Raw genomic sequence first — 23,150 nt, 5'->3', positions numbered from 1 at the left:
TCAAGATATGGAAATAGAAATTTTCTTTTTAAAGAAAAGATGCAACAAGAAAACTTGACACTGTTTGTATTTGTTTTATTAATGTATTTGTTTTGTATTTGTTTAATTGTAGGTGTGGGTGTGGGTATATGTTGTTATAAGAAAAAGGTCAATAAATTCTTATAAAAAAAAAAAAGAACAGAAATCGTGCTCTGGCGGTGCAGCAGCAGCAGGAGGTCCCATTAGCTAAAGTGGTGCTTCAGGTTAATAACATATTCAGGTTCAGAACGGACCTCCGGAACGAATTAAGTACTTAACCAGAGGTACGACTGTAATGAAAAGCCAAACCATGGTTTAGTGGAAGCTGTGAGTTCCTGGAGAGAAGACTGCAACTGCTCAGTCCTGGTTTGGCTTAGTATGCTGTCTGAACCCAGGCTTATAACCCCTAGCTCCAGACATACCAAGAACTGTAACCAAGGTATGCTCTTGGCTTACCACTCACGGTTTATCTGGGGGAGGCAAAACACAACCCTGCATTTGGATAACATGTTAAGCCAAACCACAGTTTATACATGGGCAGCATGGCAGCAGCTGGACCAGGGGAATAGCACAACAGCCACAGCCTCCACCCTAAACCATGTTCCCACTAAACCATGGTTTGGCTTAGCGTTAGTGCAAACTGGGACAGTGTCTGCCACCATGTTATTCCAGCAACTGAACTGATCACCGTAAGCCCTGTTTTGAGGCAGCAGGTAGTGGCATAAAAGGTCTCTCTGCCAGAATATGCAATGGTTGCTGCTTCACTTCATGGATGAGACCCAGTGGGAAGGGAAGAAGAATATTACTTGGCATGTCTCATGTCTATCCTGTCTACCATGTCTTTACGCCCAAACATTATAAACATCTTAAAAAGACGCTTGCCGCTTTCACCCAGTTCTGCATTATATAAATGAATTGCTTTGGCTATAGATGGGAGTATACCCTGCACAAACCTCCCATCAGACTTTGTGTATAGTCAGCAGATTTGCAGAAGACAAAACTACACAGTGGCACTGATTTGTAATGTCTATCATCTGATCTGCTTTATCAGCCTACTGCAGAGAAATTCTTGTGTTCAAGACTTGAATAGGAATTGTTTTTCCTGCCTCCTGAATGCTGATGGATCTGACCTAGATAGAAGCGTTTCACAGTTCACCAAAGTGACTGAAGGATGTGATGTGTGTATTAAACACAGGGCTTACCTGTCTCCTCAATTTATGGTATTCTCTTTCCTAGCTTTGCCCTGTCAGATGAGGCATACCGATCTCTGAGAGACCAAGATAAAGACCAGTGCATACTTATAACTGGAGAGAGTGGAGCTGGAAAAACAGGTAATGTTTGATTTCCACAAAATGAAGTGGATCCAGGGCTGACCTTCGACCTTTTAATTCACTCTGGGGTATTAGCTCGGGTGCCCTGTTCTTGATCCGAATCCTAGAACTGTGTGTGTCTGGTCTAGTTGTGTTGAAAATTATTTCATGCCCAATTCCATTTGAAGAGCCACTTAGTCTCCGTGGATCGTCTCCTCCATATTACATACCCTCCAGCATTTTGAGAGGGAAATTCAGGGCACCCCCACCCCATCCTTCTCCCTCTCCATGCCGCCAATTCCTCACCCTCCTGCTCGCCCCTCTCCCCCCTCGCTCCTCCCTCCCTTTGCAGTATTCCTCCTCCGCAGCAGCATACAGGGAGCATCGGGAGTGACTTCTAGACTTTGTCTCGTGTGTGTTTTGCCATGGCATTTCCTTCATTCCTTAGTGCAATTTTGCTAAAAGTGCAATGTGTTGTCAAGCATAAAAGCTGAAAACAATAGGCTTGAAACCTGAATAATTCATTATTTCTGCATGGTTCATTCAGGGATTTCTCCTGCAAGTGATGATTTTGGATAGGATATTTTTCAACTTAGAAAGTATTTTTTTGTTTTTTGTTTTAACCTTTAGAGGCCAGCAAACTTGTCATGTCCTATGTGGCGGCTGTTTGTGGTAAAGGAGCAGAAGTTAATCAAGTGAAAGAACAGCTTTTGCAGTCTAATCCGGTGCTTGAAGGTAAGGAACTAGTAACCAATTATTGGTGTATGTACTTCACTTGTAGTAACACAGTTGCTGAATACACAGTTGAAAGCTCTAAACAGCAGTTATTGGGTTTAAGGTATTCAGCCAACTTGGCTCCCCTTTATTACATACACAGCCCAAAATGACAAAAACAATAACAGGGATCCACCAACAGCATATAGATCAATATGGCCAACTTGACCCAACAGCCCTTCCCCTCCTCCCACACACGCAAACAAATCTCACTAAAGTTAATCAAAGGCAATCAACCACGCCCTCCCCCGCCCCACCCAACCTTCTCTCACTGCTAATGTAAACCAAGGGACGCGGGTGGCACTGTGGTCTAAACCACTGAGCCTCTTGTGCTTGCCTATTGGAAGGTCGGGGGTTCGAATCCCTGAAACGTAGTGAGCTTCCGTTGCTCTGTCCCAGCTCCTGCCAACCTAGCAATTTGAAAGCACACTAGTGCAAGTAGATAAATAGGTACTGCTGTGGCAGGAAGGTGAACAGCGTTTCCGTGTGCTCTGGTTTCCATCACGGTGTTCTGTTGCGCCAGAAGGAGTTTAGTCATGCTGGCCACATGACCCAGAAAGCTGTCTGTGGACAAACACCAGCTCCCTTGGCCTGAAAGCGAGATGGGAGCCGCAACCCCGTAGTCGCCTTTGACCGGACTTCACCATCCAGGCGTCCTTTACCTTTACCTACCTGCTAATGTAAACCAACAAATGAATAGAAAGAGAACCTGCCCAAGTGATGCTGATACAAAAACCTCACACGTATACCAATTTTGCAAAAAGGAAAAATAATATGTAAGTTGACTACCTAACTTCTCCCCACCACTTTCTCCCCTAAGCTCTCTTTCCCTTGAGCTCTATACTACAGGGGTGGCCAACTTCCAAGAGACTGCGATCTACTCACAGAGTTAAAGACTGGCAGTGATCTACCCCTTTTTGGGGGGGTTCAGATCAAAGTTGTTCAGCTTTTTTTAGGGAGGAGGAAAGCCCCGTTTTTTGGGGAGGGTGCAGGGCAAAAGTTTTGAGCTTTTTTTTAGGGGAGCCAAACTTGTTGGGCTTCTTTGGGGGGAGCCAGTGATCTACCAGTGATCTACCTGTTGGACGTGCCTGCTATACTAGACAGTGGCGGAGCTTCATGCTCCGGCACCGGGGGTGGGAAGCAGGCAGGGGCGGGGCTGGCACGTGTTCTGGGGGTGTGGTGCGCCGCCCACAGGGGCATGGAGCACCTTCTGGGGCAGGGGGCGCAACGCAGGTGAGGGGGGCAGCCGAGATGGAACCCTACCGGGATTGCGCTGCCTGGGGCGCCCCGTCCCCTATGCCCCGCTCTTCCTACGCCAGTGATACTAGATACAACCTTGTCTTCCATTGAACGTAACTAAGAGACTCTGTGATCTGAAAAAAGGAAGAGACATTGCATGTTCTTTTGTAATTCAAGAAAATCTTTAATACAAATTATTATTATTATTATTATTTTAAAAAGGTTATTCAGCCAGCAAACATTTATTATATGAATGCAATTAAATGTAACTGCTCATCTACCTCCCACAAATGAATTAGTGGTTTTTTGAGGTTTGTTCACACTCTACTCTGACCTGAGCTTGATGTCCCTAGTGGATCTGCACCATTGGCTATTCTGACATCACCTTAGCTTTTGAAAGATAGAATCCTGCTGGTCGTCTCTTGGGGAGAGGAGTAGAAGATTGGCTTATATCCCCTGGTTTCCCCAACCTAGTCGAGAAGCCAATCTCCAGGACTTTAGCTTTTCAAAATTGACTCCACTAATTGTGGATTCAGGATCAGAGAGGGGAGCTGCACGTTCAACCCCCCAGTTGTGCATAGCAAGATGGGAATTGTGGAGAGGTGTGTGCAGAGTCCTGCTTCCACATTTGTGGTGTCCCTGGCACCACTGGTGTTGAATTTCAGCAGCGATCAATTTGGTTGGTTTCCCCCCCACACAAATGCATTTCAATTTTTCTGTATCTCTGCTCTGTTTCCACAAATGTTCCTTTATGCTTGAATTCCAAAATTATACTGCATAGCCTACCTATTCTTCTCTTACTGCCTGTAGATTTTAATAATATCACACATTTATTTTTGTCCTATATGGTTTCATACTTCCTATTGCCCTTCTGTTTACAATTTGGGTCGCAATATTAACTCATACTCTCTTTATTATGATGTAATGGCTTCAAACGGAAGCTGTTTGCTAACTGTATTTAAATTGCATTGTCTTCTACCTTTGTTTGGAATCACTCTTCAAGAACTTCTTAAGATTTTGCTTGTCTAAGTTACCAAGTGATCAAATTCTGCATTCCATCTGGTGTGTATCTGCTGTACATGAATATCAGGAAACAATGAACTTATGGTGAGACGGAAGAATGTGTCTCCAAACTCTTATAATGGAGCACTTGTATTTGATTCTGCATTCATTTATAAATGATCCCAGTGTTTAGCCTCATGTTTAATGATATGCGGCCCGGAGACTGGAAATATGATTTATTGCTAGCAAACTTTGCGCTGTATAAAGTTTTCAGAACAATTGTTTCAGTTACCCTGAACAACAACAGTGACACATGCTGCCTTCGGGCTTCAGTTCTTTCATCCCGGGAAATCTCAAAATGCAGATTTGCTAAAGCAGAATCAACATTTTTCCACCCGCCCAAATGTCCACTTGACTTGAGCATTGGTTATGTATTGATGGCAAAGTACACAAATCCACCATGGCTGTCTATGGAGTTGATAGGAGATAGGAAGGTCATAATGCAATTTAATCAACACAGAATAACATGAAGCATTAATTCCAAATGGCATGGTGTAGGACCAAAAATAGTGAGAAATTGCTCGCTCTGGGACCAGAAGGAGGGACTAAAATGAACAAACATTTTTCAAAAAATAATAATAATGCATGGCCCAGTAATATTCAGAACCAGTGTTGCACTGGGCTGGTGCAGACATAACATCAAACCATGTTTTCATGTTACATGGATGATTGGTGGGGGACCTCATGCTCATACTTTTCTGCCTCCCCCACCAGCTGTTCCCTTCCTTCCATGGTTTGAGGAAAACTCTGCAAGCCAGGATCAAACTCTGGTGGTTTGCATTGTGATTTCATCACCCCTCATTTTGGATTATCTATCTTTTTATTAGAAGGTAAAGCTGGCAACAACCCCAATAAATATCTTTGTTTGTTCTTGCAGATTGACTTGGCTTTTAAAACACATATTTTACTTTTTTCTCCTTCCTTCCTTCTAGCATTTGGAAATGCCAAAACCGTAAGGAATGACAACTCATCGAGATTTGTAAGTATTGATTGATTGATTGATTTATAAACTGCTTTGACCAAAGAGCTCTCCGAGCCATATACAGATAGAACTGGAGATAAACACAGCTAAAATCCACAGTACAACTAAAGCTATTGTATGTATTTAAAACAAAGATAAAATCATTAAAATGTTTTGAAAACAAAGGTAACTAAGTTACATGTCTGGGTCGGCTTGCAGAAACATGTGAAAAGTTTTTAGCAGACATCTAAAACAATATAGTTCATAATGTCAATAGGCAAGAGAATTCCAAAGTACAGGTGTATCTATATATCTATGGAAGGCACACAAATTCTGTCTGTTGTTGGATTCTACCAGAATCATAGAGATGACAATGGAATGTTGAACTAATGTTCCACAATTGTTTCTTTTCTTTTTTATATTCAAAGTTAGCATATAAAGCCTTGCCCAAGGCTTTTCTTTGTGACAAACTTCCCTTCTGTTTATGGTGTAAGAATGTTGGATCTAACCCGATGTCAAGGCATATTCAGATTTGTTTTACTTAAATGCTGTTCGGTAGCTGTATTTTCAGGTACAGTGGTACCTCGGGTTACAGGCGCTTCAGGTTACAGACTCCGCTGACCCAGAAATAGTACCTCAGGTTAAGAACTTCGCTTCAGGATGAGGACAGAAATTGAGCTCTGGCGGCAGCAGGAGGCCCCATTAGCTAAAGTGGTACCTCAGGTTAAGAAAAGTTCCGGGTTAAGAATGGACCTCCAGAACAAATTAAGTTCTTAACCCGAGGTACCACTGGAGCTGTTTCTGAAAGCGAGGCAGAAATTAGGTGAAAACCCTGCTTCTCTGCAGCTTTAAAAAATCCTCAGAAAGTTCTTCTGAAATGGTTTGAATTATTAGCATTGCCGCTTTTCCATAACCTGTTTTTTTTTTAATACAGTGCCTTATTCCTGTTGTCATTGTAAATAGTAATGCCTGTCACTGTCATGTGAACTACAGTAAGGTACAGCCATTGAAATGAGGCTCTGTGATGTGGAAAAGTCATGTCAGAAGGCAGGGAGAGAAGCTGCGCTGGCAGTATTGCTCCTCAGAAGGTTATGGGGAGAGAAGCATTATTCCATAACTTTTGAGAGTCTGTGTAGTCTACAAAAATGCGGGTGGCGCTGTGGTCTAAACTACTGAGCCTCTTGGGCTTGCCTATCGGTAGGTCAGCAGTTCGAATCCCCGCAACGGGGTGAGCTCCCGTTGCTCTGTCCCAGCTCCTGCCAACCTAGCAGTTCGAAAGCACGCCAGTGCAAGTAGCTAAATAGGTAGGTGAATGGCATTTCCGTGCGCTCTGGTTTCCATCATGGTGCTCCATTGTGCCAGAAGCGGTTTAGTCATACTGGCCACATGATCTGGAAAGTTGTCTGTGGACAAACGCTGGCTCCCTCAGCCTGAAAGCGAGATGAGCGCCGCAACCCCATAGTTGCCTTTGACTGGATTTAATTGTCCAGGGGTCCTTTACCAGATGGGCAGGGTATAAATAATAAATTATTATTATTATATACCCTCTACCTTTTTTACATAACTAGACAATCAAGGCTCAAGTGCATTTACAATCCTGAGCTTACTATGTGACTTTGCATATGCAGGCCTTGTTCACACTTCAATATAAGCCACAGTTTTTCCTTAAACCATGGTTTAATAGCAAACATGCCACTTTGCTGGCACATGGGTCCCTGTGGAATGTCGAGAACCCTGTAACCCTATCCTTGCACCACTCTGCTCAGAAAACTCACCCCAACACTCAGCATCCATTTTGTAAACCTCTTGCTCTCTGGGATGTCATCTGTCGAGAGTCAAGGGATGCCATGAATTGGGTACTCTGTGATTCATCATCAGTCAGAGAATCATAGAATTGTAGAGTTGGAAGGGACCACTAAGATCATATAGGCGAACCCCCTGCAATGCAGGAATCTTTTGCCCAACGTGGGGCTCAGACTCACGGCCTGGAGATTAAGAGTCTCATGCTCTACCAACTGAGCTATCCCAGAGAGAGGGGTTCTGTGTGTACAAATGGTGTTTGTGAGCCATGCTGGACCGTTTCTGCTGCTGATTGAACTGTCCTCTTAGCTTGTGTGGTTTTCATGCCAGAAAAGGGAGACTTTGAGAAGCAAGGTCTCCGAGCCCCTACTATGGGTCAGGCAGGCATGCCCCCAAAAACATATGCAGGAGGAAACACCCAGATCACCAGGATCAGGGATTATTGTTTCTGGGAGTGTGAAAACCAGTCCTGCCACTCCAGAGCACCAAGTGCATTGCAGATCAGATGTTTAGCACCTGAGGTGCTAATTACTTTGCAGCTATGACTTGCAAATTGCTGGCAAACATCTTTTCTTAAGGGCAGTACTGACTGTTGAATAAAAGCTCACTGAATTTCTATATCTTTATGAGTTTGAACTTTTTTAACATTGCTAGTTTTACCTATGTGAATGCTCTCTTATTATTATTTTCCATTAACTGCCATGTAAAGCCACCCCCCTCTCTGTATATATCCACATTATAAATAACTGTTACTCCAATTTACTTTGTTAACTTGGGGGACCCCTTTACACGATTCATTTAACTCCACCGCTTGCCTACTCAGTTCTATTTTAGGTGTTAGTAGGGAGAGCTGAGCTGCAGGAGCTTTAAATGTCCCCCTCATCAGTAGCTGCTGTGGAGCAAAGTTGTCTAGTCTGGGAAGGAGGGGTTGTAGGGTGGGGTGAAGAAAGGAACCTGTTGCGAGCCAGAGTTGGGAGCAAAGTGTCAGGACGAGCCACATAGCCTTGGGAGTGTTTTCCTTCCAGCTCTGCTCTTGCCTCAAGGCTCTGTAGTTTGGAGTGTCTGGGGTAGGGCAGGAAAACAAACCATGGCATTCGGCGGATGGGTGTGGCTTGGCGAAAACGGTCTCACGGATCAAGTGGGGAGGCCTGGTGAGCCTGCTTAGGTTTGTGGGCTGGAGATTCCCCATCCCTGGTAATACGGGTGGAGAACTTGCAGAATATTGATTGTTGTTGGACTACAACTCCCATTATCCCTGAACATCTTCCATACTGGCTTGGGTTGATGGGAGTTGGAGTCTTACAGCATTGGGAGGGCACAAGGTTTCCTATAGCTGGTGTAGAGAGGAATCTCCCCACCCCCCCAATATTTAATAAAGGAGGACAAAAAGTTAGCATTGCCACCATAGCTCCTCCCAATGGTTGTGCATTGATATAATGTGGATGTTCTGGTCTGTATAAACCAGGCACCCCCAACCTGCGGCCCTCCAGATGTTTTGGCCTACAACTCCCATGTGATCCCTAGCTAACAGGACCAAAACATCTGGAGGGCCGAAGGTTGGGGACGCCTGGTATTAACTGTGCCTCCTGCCATGGAGCCCAGCAGCCAGTTGCTATGCAAGATATGATGGGACTTCTAACTGGCCAACTGTACACCCATGCAGAGTCAGGATTTTGAAAGCTTTTCAGTAGCCTGTCCATTTTAAAATGCTGCTTTAAGATGCATTGTTCTTTCATCCTCTACAAAGTTCTTTACTTTACTTGGCCAGATTTCCAAAAGACTCTTATCCAAGGACTGACCTAGCAACGTCAGTGATTGTCCCTTTTCCTAGTCAGCTGTGTGTGAGAGGCAGGCAAGAAATGTCAGGTTCTTGTGCATGGAGAGATTTCACGGTAAATCTTAAGATAATAGGCCCAGATGAAAATATTAGGAAAACTGACTTCACGTTTGTTGTTGTTGCAGTTGTTAAAAATTTCTTGCCGAGTTGATATAGTGGTGATCTGGCCTGCAAGCAAAAATTAATTTAATAGCTTGGCTCTTATGAGCCGTCAGATCTTTCCTTTGCTTGGTTAAAAATAAATTAGCATTCATTATTTGGTTTGACCCAGTTATAGTGCAACTCGGGAGATCTTAATCTTAAGATTATTAGAAGTCATTTACACTTGAATATACACACTTCAGGACAATGGAATTTCTCGTACAACATTTAACTCCATGGACGGCTTGAAAATGTCAGGCTACCTCCCCATGGTTTAATAGGTCTGGGTCTTTCAGGGCTTGGAGACCACACGGGGAATCCCATCTGTACCACTTTGAGTTCACGATGGAAGAACCGTGATATAAAAATGGGGGGAGAAGCTTGCATGAAACAAAAGAGGTAACCTGACAGTTTTATATCTGTTCTCTCTGCAGGGAAAGTACATGGACATCGAATTTGATTTCAAAGGTGATCCGCTTGGAGGAGTTATAAGCAATTGTAAGTATTGGCATAGATTTCTGTGAGTATTTTCATGATGCCCATTTGAAAAGAAGTGTAATTTAGATTGAGCATTTGACTGACATAATTCCTCAAATCTGTGGTTTGCAAAAATAATGGAGAACCGGCTCGGCTTATTTAAACAGTCATCTCCTTTTTGCCAAACTACATGTTACACGTGTTCCCATAAAGCCCTACTCTCCACACCACTAGTGTAAGCAGATGTGATCCTGAATCCTTACCCTGCCTGTCATTTCTTCAAAAAGATCCTTTCCCAGATCCTTTGAGGGGGAATGTATGGGGAGACCTGAGGTTATGCAGCTGCCGTGCATAAAGGCTGTGTGCTTGTGAAAGATCTCTCTGTATCACAGAATGAATTGTATGTAGCACTGAGTGCAACCTATCAGATTCACATTATCCCCAACTAAGCAAAAGCGCTGGAGAACACAACTGCTCTTTGATGCATTGTCGCCCGGCTCTCTCATTAAGCTGAGCTTCCCTTCGTGGAATTTTCTTTCGACTCGGCATTATGACATGGTAATTCACTCAGCCAGATACGTTATATGCATGCATTATTTTATTTTTTTTGCTTTAGCCAGTCTTACTTGAAGAACAATAGCCTAAGCCTCCACAGCCTGCTATTTGTTTGTTCATCAAATTACAGTCCTTCTTAACCTATTGCACGCCTGTTTTTCAAGAGCCGGTCACATAGCTTCCATTCTGTGGAACCGAGGAGCCAGCTTCTAAATCAAACTCTTATTGTTCCTGAGTTGTTTCAGTAAAGCATGAAGTCACCAGTAAAAGTTGGACTTCACCAGGGTTCACTCAGTAACAAATATTCCTCTCGCTATACATTTCTCCCTGGAAAAAGCTCTTGCTTAAAGAAAGTGCTGTCATTCCGTCTCCTGTCATACTAGCCTCCAGGCAAATAGTTAAAACTGGACCCTTTGATCTAAAAATGTCAGTCTCGTTGGAGGTTCCTTTTCAGCACATGAAACTTGAAATCAAAGGACCACAATTCCCTTGTTAATCTACTCCAGTCTAAAATAGCATCTTTGAGCGGGTGAATGGGGTTGGTTTTTTTTTTTTTTGCAACATTTAGTCAACTAATCATTTAGATGAATTGATTTAAAAGTTGCTCCCAGCCGAGGCAGCAGATTTTAATTATTTATTTTGTTTTTATTTTAGAATTAACTGTTTTGGGATGTCTGGCTGAGGATTAGCGTTGTATCCATGCCTGCTGTTCTTCCTTCCTCTTCCCTCCTTAGTGTAATACTTCTGGGGTACATTAAGCCACAATTTCCCTTTGAATCTGTACCATTAGTTAAGCTCTGTGCTTTGTAACTACAAACCAGGTTTGTGAACCAAGGCTTGACATTGGTTTGTAATCCAGGAGTCGAAAACAACATCCTTGTTCAGACGTAATGCAAAAACGTGGTTTAACAAACTGCACAAGTCTCGCATTTAGGTGTGTGACAGAGGAAAGAGTGTTTGTTGCAGGCATGGTGCTACTTTCCAGCCCATTGAAACCATGGCTTATTGTTGGGATGAGATTGCAAGGACTTAGGACGCTTGCAGAATGAGCAATTTTCACGTCTTGCACCAGGGGATGGCGTTGTGCTAATGGGTTTCAGTTGTTCCGTTTGCTGTAGTGAATGCTGACAATTAACAAATCTGAGAATTGCACAACCACACACACACACGCACAGACAGCTTTGAAATATTTTAAATCCTTGAAGGCACAATCAAAGAGCAATTCAGCAAACATGCTGTGGTTTATCAGGTCTGGGTCTTTCAGGGCTTGGAGATCACATGGGGAATCCCATCTATACCACTTTGAGTTCACGATGGAAGAACCGTGATATAAAAATGTAATACACACAGTTAATGTTTTTGAATTACAAGTTGTTTAGTGCGATGAGAAGCCTCAGACAAGTTATCCTGGAGTCCCACCCTCCTCAGATAAGCAAGTCATTGCGACACTGCAAAGTTACGATTTGTCCTTTTCAGATTCTCAGCTGAGAGAGAGAAGAGGGCTAAGGGAGGTACAGAACTCAGCCATTGACCATCTGAGCTGGCTCCCTGAGTTTGTGCCCTACCTTTCAGCGCCATAATGATAGACTTGGAAATAACTATGGAACGACGTACAGTGATGGCTATTTGGAAAGCTTTTAATCAATATGGGTATATTTGCAACCCAAATGGCAGGGCAAGGCTATAATTAAGTACCAAATCTGTTCCTCCTCCAGTAACACGATAATACAAACAAGGACTGTTGGTTTTTATTTGGCTGGAAAAGAAACTCCCCCACCCTCGCTTCTTTTATAATGGAGAAAATGTGTCAAGTAACTGAAATCTCCGTTCTCTACCAGGTCGCTTGATGCTGGCCTTTTAATTATGTGAATATGCGAGATACAAAAGCAGTACACTCGGAAATGTTTCATATTGTTTTATGAAGTAATTCTGCTTTTTAATGGTTAGATACTATGGGATTAATTTTTGGCTCCTATTTTGTTGTTGGATTGCCATGCTTCCCCCAGTCGCTTTTTGGAAATGCAGGCCTCTTGTTTTAAGTTGTTAGCGCATAGTATGAGAGTTTCTGATGCAGTTTTCTGAGCCTGTAAAGCATGACTGTGTCCCTTTACTTCTGCCCTACTTTTCCCCCTGAAGGCTTCAAGTTACTTTCTACTCTTTGGCTCTTCCATGAGGAATAGATGGTGGAGCCACTCTTAGCCCACTAAACGACCTGCGTTGTGTCAGGAGCTGGCAGGAGCCCGAGGAGAAGGAGGATTAGCATGCAGAAGAGGGGGAAAGAAAGGAGAAAGATCCCGGGGAAAGGGCCAGCCAGTGATTCGTGGGGTTCTGTGCCACCCATGAGGCTGGCAGTGGCAGAAGGAGGGTGACGAAAGCAGGAGATAGATCAACAAGAGCAAAAGGAGCCGACATTTAGGGAAGAGATCCTCTCCACTTAACCGTGAGGCGGGGTTGCGGTGGACCACGCGACTTCCCACTCTCCCCCAGGCGCGGGGGACGTTGTCCTGCGTTGCCTGGGGGATCCCGGCCACATCAGCAGCAGCTAGCCAATCGGCTGGCTGTGGGGGCGTGGCTGGGACCCTTTTAAACGGAGGTGTGAGCCGGGAGGCTTCCTCTTGGCTCGCTTCCTCAATCTCCCGCCCTCTCTCCCTACTTTCAGGTTTCTTCACTGGCCTTGCTTTGGACTTCTGTTGGTTGCCTGTCTTGTGTCAGGGGCCTGTTAGGAATTTTTTCCACTTGGCAGATTGGCTTAGCCATTTGGTTTTCGTTTACCTCATAGCAATCGTCACAACTCTGTGAGGTTTGCGGCTAGGCGTTGGGTGACCTTATGATGGGGGAGAGGAGACCCGGCCATCGCCTGCCCCTCCAAGCTTAAGGGTATTCTGTTAAAGGAATCCACGGGTGTGGATCTTGTCTGAAGCCCGGGGCGAGGCTAGGGCCATGCCACGACCCCTTTGGGAACCCAGGGGGAGCTCGAGTTGGTCTGCATCGACAGGGCTCAGTGGTTTACCCGTACCAGACTTCCTGCGCGGTGGGCAGGAGTCAGATATAGTCTGGTCTATCCAATGCCAAAGCCAATTACCGCTCACATTCTGTAACCAATAAAGTTGTGGCCAAAATTTGCCCAATAACATTAACCATATATTCTGTGTCCTGGTGTCTTTATGCATCTTTGAGGGGGTGGTTGCGGGGGTCTCGACACGCAACTGCAAGTTCCAAGAGGCAGAAACAGTTAGAAGAGCATTTAAAGGAGGGATAGGGTGGCAGTGAAAATACTTAGCTAGTTAGCAAGGAACTGTGTTGTCTATCACTTGAACATTAGGAGTTGATCATAGAATCTAGTCCAACCCCCTGCAATGCATGAATCTTTTGCCCGGCGTGGGACTCAAACCCACAACCCTGAGATTACGTGTCTCATGCTCCACCGACTGAGCCTATCCAGTGAGACTTCAATGTAACTGAGTGTTTCACCGTTAAATTGCTATCAGATTCATCCGCTTGTCCTCTCTGGCCCAGGGTATGTGTTGTGATGAATACCCCAAACTGAACTTTTTAAAGGAAATGAATTCTGATGCCGTTCCTTGTGGGTGCTGCACAATTTTGCCGCTTTTTACCTCTTGGCCGCCTTGCCTGCATGGCATCTGGGTTGTAGACAGGCTGTTGCTTAATTCAGGATGTGCCCCTCAGTGAAATAGGCAGGTTAATTTTGTTGGCATTCCGGGCCAGGTGCCCCCCAGATGTTCTTTTTTCGGCTTGCTATTCTGGGATGGGAGAAGTCTGTCTCAGACGTCACTTCTTCTTGCCTGCTAGAACAGTCCAAAGAATATTTGTCCAAGAGTAAAAGATCTGCGAAGAGCTTTTCAAACCTTTTTCTGCAGTGCATTAACTGTGTGTGTTTCTTTGTGTGTGTTTGTGGTGCATACACAAAATGCTATCTGCACCATGCTTTTAGATTCCAACCTTCACGGAGGGATTTTAGTACTGTAGTCGCTTGTTCTTTTTGTTAACCTGTCTTCCAACCCAGCCCGGATAGCTTGGTTGGTTAGAGCGTGGTGCTGATAATGCCAAGGTTGCAAGTTCAATCCCCATATGGGACAGATGTATATTCCTGCATTGCTGGGGTTTGGACTAGAACAGGGGTCGGCAATTTTTTTTAGCCACGGGCCGGTTCACTGTCCCCCTTGTGGCGGGCTGGAGAAGCGGCATTTGGGGGGGGAGCTGGAAGAAGAGACGAGGGGGGCAAGTAGTCCTCCTCAGCCCCAGGTGCTGCATTTACCTTCCCTGGGGCTGCCACCGCCACTGCTTCTTTTCATGGGTAGGCAGAGCGAGCTCGTCTGCTCCGCTTTCTGGCCCACAGGAGCACCAGAGTGGCGGCAGCAGAGGGAAGGTGAGCGGCGTGAAGGGGCTGTCTCCGGAGAGGGGCTGCTTAAAATGGCACTCTGCCAGCTCAGCCCAGGCCCCTTCCTCCTCTAGGCAGGGCTAGGAGAAGCCAGGAGGAGGGAGGGAGGAGGCACCGCCATGGTGTGTGTGAGGGAGAGGGGGGAAATGGAATGGCACGGGGGGGGGGAATGGCGCAGCCTGAACAAACAGAACCCCCACGCTGACCGAAGGACAGTCTGCGGGCCGGATCCTGCAGGCAATTGGGCCTGATCCAGCCCGCAGGCCTTAGTTTGCCGACCCCTGTACTAGAGGATCCTCAGGTTCCCACCATAGTTTAGGTTCAAAAGATTTAAGTACTTTTAAACAACTAACTGGTTGTTTCAGTAGCTTTGTATGCACCATTCTAAAGGGTTAACTAAACTCCTAACAATGCTCGTGTTTTTTCCTGCTCCCATCCAGTTCTGAATTTGCTACTGCTCTGGTGAAGAGGCGGTAATCCTTGTCTGGGCAGATTTCCTCTGTCCAAGCCCCCCATCCCTACCCCTTTCCCCTCAGTAGCTTTTTGGGATGATACACATGTCTTGGAAGGAAGTGTGTGGCTTGTCAGGCTGCAAGTTTATATTTAACTTTCAGCTCTGTTGCTTGCCACACAAAAAAGGAAAGAAAAGGGAGGGAAAGACTGGTTAGCCAGGATGGTCCCTACTGTGTAATGGAAGAAGAGGAAGTGACTAAAAATAACTGTTCCTGGAGCATTCAGAATATATTATACTACTGACTTTTATTTCTTGCTTGTGATATATAGCCATTCCTTTCCCAAATGTGAATTCAATTTGTAATGCAAATGAAAGAAGGAGAAGTTAACTGTTGTATAATAGACGAGAAAAGCACCCCAAAGGTGTTTTTTGTGTGGCATGGCTTACCAATTGTACACATTTAAAAGAGGTGGTGTTTCTGTATGTAGACTAGCCAGTCTTAAACAATGGCTTGTTGTCTTGGCTTTTCCCTTTTTTTCCCTTTTACATTTCTAACTTTATTAGAACAATACGTACAATACATTTTGCAAAAGCAAAACCAAACAAAAACACAACACAACAAACCAAACAAAAACAACAAACTAAAACACCAAAAACATCACATATTCTCTTGACTTCCATTCATCTCCTTGTGTTATCTAAACTTCATTTTCCACTTCACTTTTAAATTTCTTCTTTCTAAACATTTAAAATTACTTTTATCTTTTGTTCCTCTGTTGTCTTGCACGATTCAGTCCAGACCCGTCAAAGCATTTAGATTTTTACTGTACTGTTTTATATACTCTCTAAAGACATTCCATTCTTTATTTAATCTCTGTTTTGAGTCGTCTTTTAACCTTCCTGTCATTTTGGCTAATTCTGTATATTCTATCATCTTCACCCGCCAGTCTAATTTGGTGGGTATTACTTCTCCATTCCACTTTTTTGCTATTAAAATTCTAGCCACCGTTGTCACATACATGAAGATTCTTCCTAATAGGAAGGCTCCTGATGGATTTTTTTTTTAAATGAACATTTAAAGATTTTTCATTATATATTGTGTCCCAGAATTCTCTTACTGTCTTGCCTTTTTTAAAGATTCAGAAGCTACATAAGCTTCCTGGTTTGTTTCTCCTGTCCGTGCCATGCCAGGAGCAATCAGGTAGCGTGTGCAAGCACACTGTTTGCATGGTAAACCGTGATAAGCCAGCAACTATGGCTTATCCTGACATGCAAACATGTCCATAGTGTTGAGCATTGCTTTTTTATCATGTGGCCGGGCATATCACTTGTTGTTGTTCAGTCGTTCAGTCGTGTCTGACTCTTCGTGACCCCATGGACCAGAGCACACCAGGCACACCTATCCTTCACTGCCTCTCACAGTATGGCCAAACTCATGTTAGTAGCTTCGAGAACACTGTCCAACCATCTCATCCTCTGCCGTCCCCTTCTCCTTGTGCCCTCCATCTTTCCCAACATCAGCGTCTTTTCTAGGGAGTCTTCTCTTCTCATGAGGTGGCCAAAGTACTGGAGCCTCAACTTCAGGATCTGTCCTTCTAGTGAGCACTCAGGGCTGATTTCTTTAAGAATGGATAGGTTTGATCTTCTTGCAGTCCATGGGACTCTCAAGAGTCTCCTCCAGCACCATAATTCAAAAGCATCAATTCTTCGGCGATCAGCATCCTGGGTGAAGTTTCACCCTTTGATGGCAGCTCTGTACCATACTGCTGTAGGGTAGGGGGGAATTTGGGGTGAAGCAGATGTGGTGGATGTGTGGCAGAATGCACAAATAGTAAGATGTAGTGCTGCATAGGAAGTAAATGAGTTATTCTTACATCATTGGCAGGCTGCAGTTACTGCCCCAGAGACAACAGGAAACTTAAATAACCTCCAGCACCTTATACTGCCTGCAGCGTTTCAAAGTTTTCTGTTAGATGTGCAATCACCATCAAGCAATTTGATATTTGACTTGAGCTAATAAACTGTTAACCATGCCTTCTTCTTCTGAGATGTATCCTCCCACTGCCACCAATAATTTAATAATAATAATTTTATTAGTTGTACCCTGCCCTATCTGATTGGGTTGCCCCAACCACTCTGGGCGGCTTCCAACAAATATAAAAGTGTAATAAAACATCAAACGCTTAAAACTTCCCTATTCAGGGCTGCCTTCAGATGTCTTCTAAAAGTTGTATAGTTATTTATCTCCTTGACATCTGATGGGAGGGCGTTCCACAGGGTGGGTGCCACTACCGAGAAGGCCCTCTGCCAGGTTCCTTGTAACTTCATTTATTGTGATCCTCTATCCCCCACACCCCACGCCCAACACTTAGCAGCCTTGCCGATAAATATACAAAATTTGCCAGCATACACAGTCTTCTCACCACCTACCTGCTTGCATTTACCTGAGCTCTGCAGGATGTATTTTGTGATAAGTCCGGCAAGTACCGGTAATTGGTGAATGGCAAATGGGGAGCTTGGTGTGCTAGCCTGCCAGTGTGCAAACACACTTTATTTCCTATATTGCTGTGCCTCTTCTGCATTTTCTTTTTGGGTGAAAACTTGTCTGAAATGTTTAATCTTTGTTTCTTAATGCAGAGTTGATAACCGTCAGCATAATTAGTTTGTTTGAAGATACCTTACCAACTTTTTTAAAGGATCTATAGGCTGTGCTGCATACTTGGGATCTCTAAAACGGGCATAACCTAAGCTCTGTTTCAAATAAGACTGGGAATGGTAGTTGCCTGTTATAGTAAATATCTGGCTTCCTGCTTATAACTACTTTCTGGAAGAAAAAAAATCTTGTAAGGACAGTGCTGTGAATGTTCCTCTATGGAAATTGTTAATTGCTTTAACTTCCCCCCTAAAGACAATCTGAGAGAGACTGGTACTTCTAACAGAATCAGCTGGACGTTTTCAGGAAACTGTTTATATAAGTCTCTCTAGGGGCATGTAAGTAATTGCAGCCAGGCCTTGTGTGCAGTGTTTTCACCAGCTGAACTCTCCTTTTGAACAAGTACACTTACGCTGGTTTTAGAACGATTTGCACATGAGGGTCCGTAAGTGTTTGACAAAAGCAAGGAGATACCGCGGAATTCCTTTAGCATGTAGTCATTCTGAAAAGGGAGAGAAAATACTTATGGAGAACAGTATATTGAGTGGCTGAAAAGCTAGTAAATTCCTAGATGTAGAACAGCTTGCTTATGTCTGTTGCATCTTTTTACAGATGTCTACTTAGCAACAGTCACCTCTGTATGCAGATGTCTTCTCTTGCTGTGGTCTCTAGCATGGATTGCATATGTGAAGGAGAATGTCTCTGATATTTTTTGTTACCCTTGCAGTATTTTCTAGCATGGGGTGAAGCAAAAAGAGCCATGGCTAAATGGAATGTGATCCGAAATGACAGATAGGAAGTTGGCACTTTACTGTACGGTATAAAGGCTATGGGGGCACTGTCGGGACGCAGGTGGCACTGTGGTCTAAACCACAGAGCCTAGAGCTTGCCGATCAGAAGGTCGGCGGTTTGAACCCCCACAACGTTGCTCGGTCCCTGCTCCTGCCAACCTAGCAGTTCGAAAGCACATCAAAGTGCACGTAGATAAATAGGTACCGTTCCAATGGGAAGGTAAACAGTGTTTCCCAGCACTGCTCTGGTTCGCCAGAAGCGGCTTAGTCATGCTGGCCACATGACTCCGAAGCTGCCTGCAGACAAATGCTGGCTCCCTTGGCCAGTAAAGCGAGATGAGCGCCGCAACCCCAGAGTAGTCTGCGACTGGACTTGACGGTCAGGGGTCCCTTTACCTATAAAGGCTATGGGTTGTTGTCAACTAAGCTTTACTTTGAGTAGACCCATTGAAATGAAAAAAACTAAGTTAGGTACATTCATTTTCCTGGATTTATTGTGAGTAAAACTTTGTTGCATACCAGCCAGATGGGTGGGGTATAATTATTCTTATTATTAGCACCTACAGGTGAAACTCGAAAAATTAGAATATCGTGGAAAGGTTCATTTCTTTCAGTAATTCTACTTAAAAGGTGAAACAAATATATACGATAGACTCATGACATGCAAAGCGAGATATGTCAAGCCTTTATTTGTTAGAATTGTGGTGATTATGGTGTACAGCTGATGAGAACCCCAAATTAACAATTTCAACTTTGGGGTTTTCATCAGCTGTGAGCCATAATCATCACAATTATAACAAGCAAAGGCTTGACATATCTCGCTTTGCATGTCATGAGTCTATCTCATATATTAAACTCCAGTAGCTAATGAAAACAATTGCTTACATAAATGGACTTTTCCACGATATTCTAATTTTTCGAGTTTCACCTGTAGATCAAAGTGGAAAAATGAAAACAGAAACATAGGTTTATGGAATCCAATCACTGCTGCATTTATCACGTTGCCCTTCCATCAGGTGTGTCCATTTCCTGATACTTTTAGTGAAATTGCAGTAGTATAAAGAGCACCAACAGTTCTTATCATTCCTGCCCAGTGTTTTGCAGTATAATCTTTCAGGCATGTCAGGGCATGTGGATATGTGTTCCTAGTTGTTCTAATACCTATTGAGGTTAACCGTACCTAAATCTGTACAGTATTGAAGTGCAAAGGGGACCAGCAGACATCTAAATCTTAAAGCACAAGAGTAAACTGAAATAAAACCCAGTTCTTGTTACGCTTCGAGCATACATAATACTCTGTAGGTCCCGGTTACCCAGGGTGCAATGGCGTTTGTCTGCACAGTATATGAGAGAGTACCATAACTACTTGGATGGACACAATCCCATGAATTCCACCCATTCCTTTCCTGGCTTCTAGTGATGTGACCATTTGATGGGAAAGACATCTTCAAGTGACCCCATCCATGTGTTGGTGGTATTCTCCATTACACTGTAACCACATCAAGTGACGATTGCGTGGAATTTGTTGCATTTGTTGTGTGAGTAAAGGGGAATTTTGTCACATGACTACAGAGGCGAATCTAGTATGTGGCTATATGTAAAAGGAACCGACTTCGGTAGATGATCCGAACCAAAATGAACAGTGTATTTGGTACACTGTTGAGAGAGAGAGAGAGCGCACAGACTTCTCATCTCAGGTACTAGCCTGGCTCTCCTCCCCAGACACATTATCATGACAAGGTTTTAAAAGTTTTATGAATGAAGTCAGTGCAACATTCCAACTTTGGGTCTACAGGCTATAAGCTATTAAATCACGACAGAGTGCTATGATACATGAAGAGGCCTAACTAAGACGTTGACCCAACACTTGACATTCACCTTGTGCACTCCTTTTGGATAACAGGCATAGCTATTGTGCAGTGGATATCCTCAGTCTATGGACTCAGCAAACAAACAATTACCCCTGTGTAAAGAATGGACATGTGTGGTTTGTTGCTTTGGTTCTTGATTACCTGGTTTGAAATATGAATTTGTCCAGTTCTTAAAACTTGGCTTGCTGACAGAAAGGGCTGCTAAATGTTTGGATTATCCTGGCAACATCCAGGAATCGCCATGAAAAATGGCGTCCGGGCAGATTTTTGCCAAATCGGCAGAATGTCCGGTGAAACCCAGGCGTATGGCAAGTTGGGCTATTTTTTTTAATCTTAAAAAATCAAAGAAAAGGCCCCAAACCAATTTTGTTCTTGGGAGGGGGAAAAAGCTCAGGAAGGAAGGAAGGAAGGAAGGAAGGAAGGAAGGAAGGAAGGAAGGAAGGAGCGAGCTCAACATCTCTGTCCAGATTTTCACTTTTGGGAATATGGCAGCCCTATGAAAGATAATCACTTGACTTTACTGGGTGTGTAAATCATGCATTGTTGTTATTTATGGTCGTATTGATTCCAAAGATCACATAGTTCATTGTTGTTGTTTCAACTATCATGGTCATATCAAACCTATTGTTGGCATCTGTCTGTCTCGAGAGACAATGATAGTGAACCTCCAGTGGTGAGGTCAAACCAGTGGAGAATCACCACACCTTCTGTAGCTGCAGAGACTGGTAACTTACAATGGCTGCCTCCCACATGACCTCTTCAGGGCACAAGTGTGTATGGAGGTCCTGTGCTGCCCAGACGACAGGACCCTCCTCTCAGCCTCACTGATGTGGTCCAAAGGAAAGCGGAGCAATACGTTTGGCACCAGCTTGGCTGCAGGAGTTTCCGCAAGGAGGCGTACAGGGCACCATCCCACCGTCTTAGGACCTCCACTCTGGGTTTACTCCTTAGTCTTTTCTTCTCCGAAAAGATATCCCGCAAGGCAGCAAAGGATTAGGATCAGAGTTTTCCATATCAGACCAAAGATCACATAAATGTTGCACTGCTAGACTCTTCAATAACAAATTGCATTCTCCAAATATTAGTGCTTGACTTCATTAGCACATTCTTGGGTTTAAAGGGGGAGAGCGGTACCCTTGCTTTGAGCTCCAGAGATACATTCATTTATACAGATTTCTTTATTGAGGCATAAACTGCCTTCTAAATGTTCTACCCTGTTCTGTGACGCCAGAACAACAGTGCTTTCATTCTGAGCATCCTTTGTGGAAAGACCCCTGTATATTTACTTTTCTAATAGCAGCAGGTGACATGAAGACAAAACGCTGCTGGTAATGTGCTGAAATATTAATAGGCCTTATTGTAGGGCTTCTTGTTCTGAATGTTAATGTAGCGTAAAACACAGCAGTAGCCCTGATGCTTGGCATGCAAATACACCCTTTGAGGGAGGGGGGGGGGTAAAGGCTTATAGCAAATCTGCATTTGAGATACAAGGTGAAGGAGTAAACGATGGATATGTTTGCATATGACTGGGTGTCATTGCAAGAGTTGGGCTTTTATTGCCCCTATTCATTCTACCCAGACATAAGCTTGAAGAGTTTCCAAAGTAATCTAGCTTAAGTCCTTGGTTTGACGCAGGCTGTATTCAAACTACACTTTAGCAGATTAATTTGTGTAATGGAAGAAGGCCAGAGGTATGCCTTGGAGAGCCTTTTCACCCGTTTGTTTGAATATGGATGGAAAATGTGTGTGTATTGCTGGATTATCCGGCCACACTTTATTGTATTTCATATTTAAGAGATGGCAGCAGGTAGGGCGTGCTCTGCAATGATGGTTTCAGAGTGTCCCAACATACAGTACTTTTCCGTGTATAAGACGAGGTTTTGTTATTAAAAAAATAATGCAAAAAATTGGGAGTAGTCTTATACACGGATAGTGCATGGGGACGACGACGTGGGATTGGTTGCTGCTGCGAGCCAGAGATTGTCGGTGGCTATTGGGCATGTTATTGGTGGCTGCGGCAAGGGCTGGTGTGGATTGGCTGTCACTGCAGCAATTGGGTGGGCGATTGGCGGCTTCTGCCAGCAAGGGGACAGACTATAGGTGGCTTTTGTGATGTGTGCGAGTGGCAGCGTAGGTCAGTCGGGTGAGCGATTTTCAGCAATTCCCCCTAAAAACAACTATGGGCAATCCTTCCCCCCATTTTCTTAATTTGGAGTCCCCCAAAATAGGGGGCATCTTATACATGGGGGGGGGGTGTTATACATGAAAAAATATGGTAAGTGTTTGTTTACTTGTTAGTCACCCCCCCGAAAAGTGAAGTCTCAAAGCAAGTTACAGAGACAAACGTTAACACAAAGCATAAAAATCAGAACAAAAACAACCTAAAATGCTCATTGATTATATGTATAAGACCGCAGATCTAACTCAACCCCACAGTGTGCCAAGTTTCTCTTACAAAAATAAATAAATAACGGGAATGGGTTTGTACAGTTCTCTGATACAGGTGTGATAGTGGCAAAAGAGAGGCAGACTAGAGGAGTGGAAAAATAATTTCTGTGGCATCTTGTTTTTTTAGATCTATTGGAAAAGTCTCGTGTTGTTAAACAACCAAGAGGTGAAAGGAATTTCCACATTTTTTATCAGATATTGTCTGGAGGATCGGAAGATTTGCTCAGTGAGTACAACTCTGGTGGTGTTTTAAATATCTAATAGAATTGCATGCACGTGAAGTCTTGTAAGTTAATCGAAGTCTCCATAATTGCTTTCTGTGGTTTGTATGCCTTTCAGTGCACACATGTGTTAAGTGGC

At 43.9% G+C, this 23,150-nt stretch overlaps 1 protein-coding gene across 1 annotated transcript in view; it reads left to right on the top strand.

Annotated features, from left to right (window-relative positions):
* Positions 1-23,150, top strand: part of MYO1B (myosin IB) — a 105,698-nt gene that overhangs the window by 39,498 nt on the left and 43,050 nt on the right. Inside the window, 5 exon segments of the mRNA XM_033169011.1 lie at positions 1,255-1,349; positions 1,959-2,063; positions 5,336-5,382; positions 9,577-9,640; positions 22,918-23,016. Of these exon segments, the coding sequence (XP_033024902.1) occupies positions 1,255-1,349; positions 1,959-2,063; positions 5,336-5,382; positions 9,577-9,640; positions 22,918-23,016 (410 nt within the window).

Source organism: Lacerta agilis, chromosome 1, assembly GCF_009819535.1.
Source record: "Lacerta agilis isolate rLacAgi1 chromosome 1, rLacAgi1.pri, whole genome shotgun sequence".
NCBI lineage: Eukaryota > Metazoa > Chordata > Lepidosauria > Squamata > Lacertidae > Lacerta > Lacerta agilis.
Note: the sequence above shows the minus strand (reverse complement) of the source record. Positions and strands in the feature narration are given on the sequence as shown.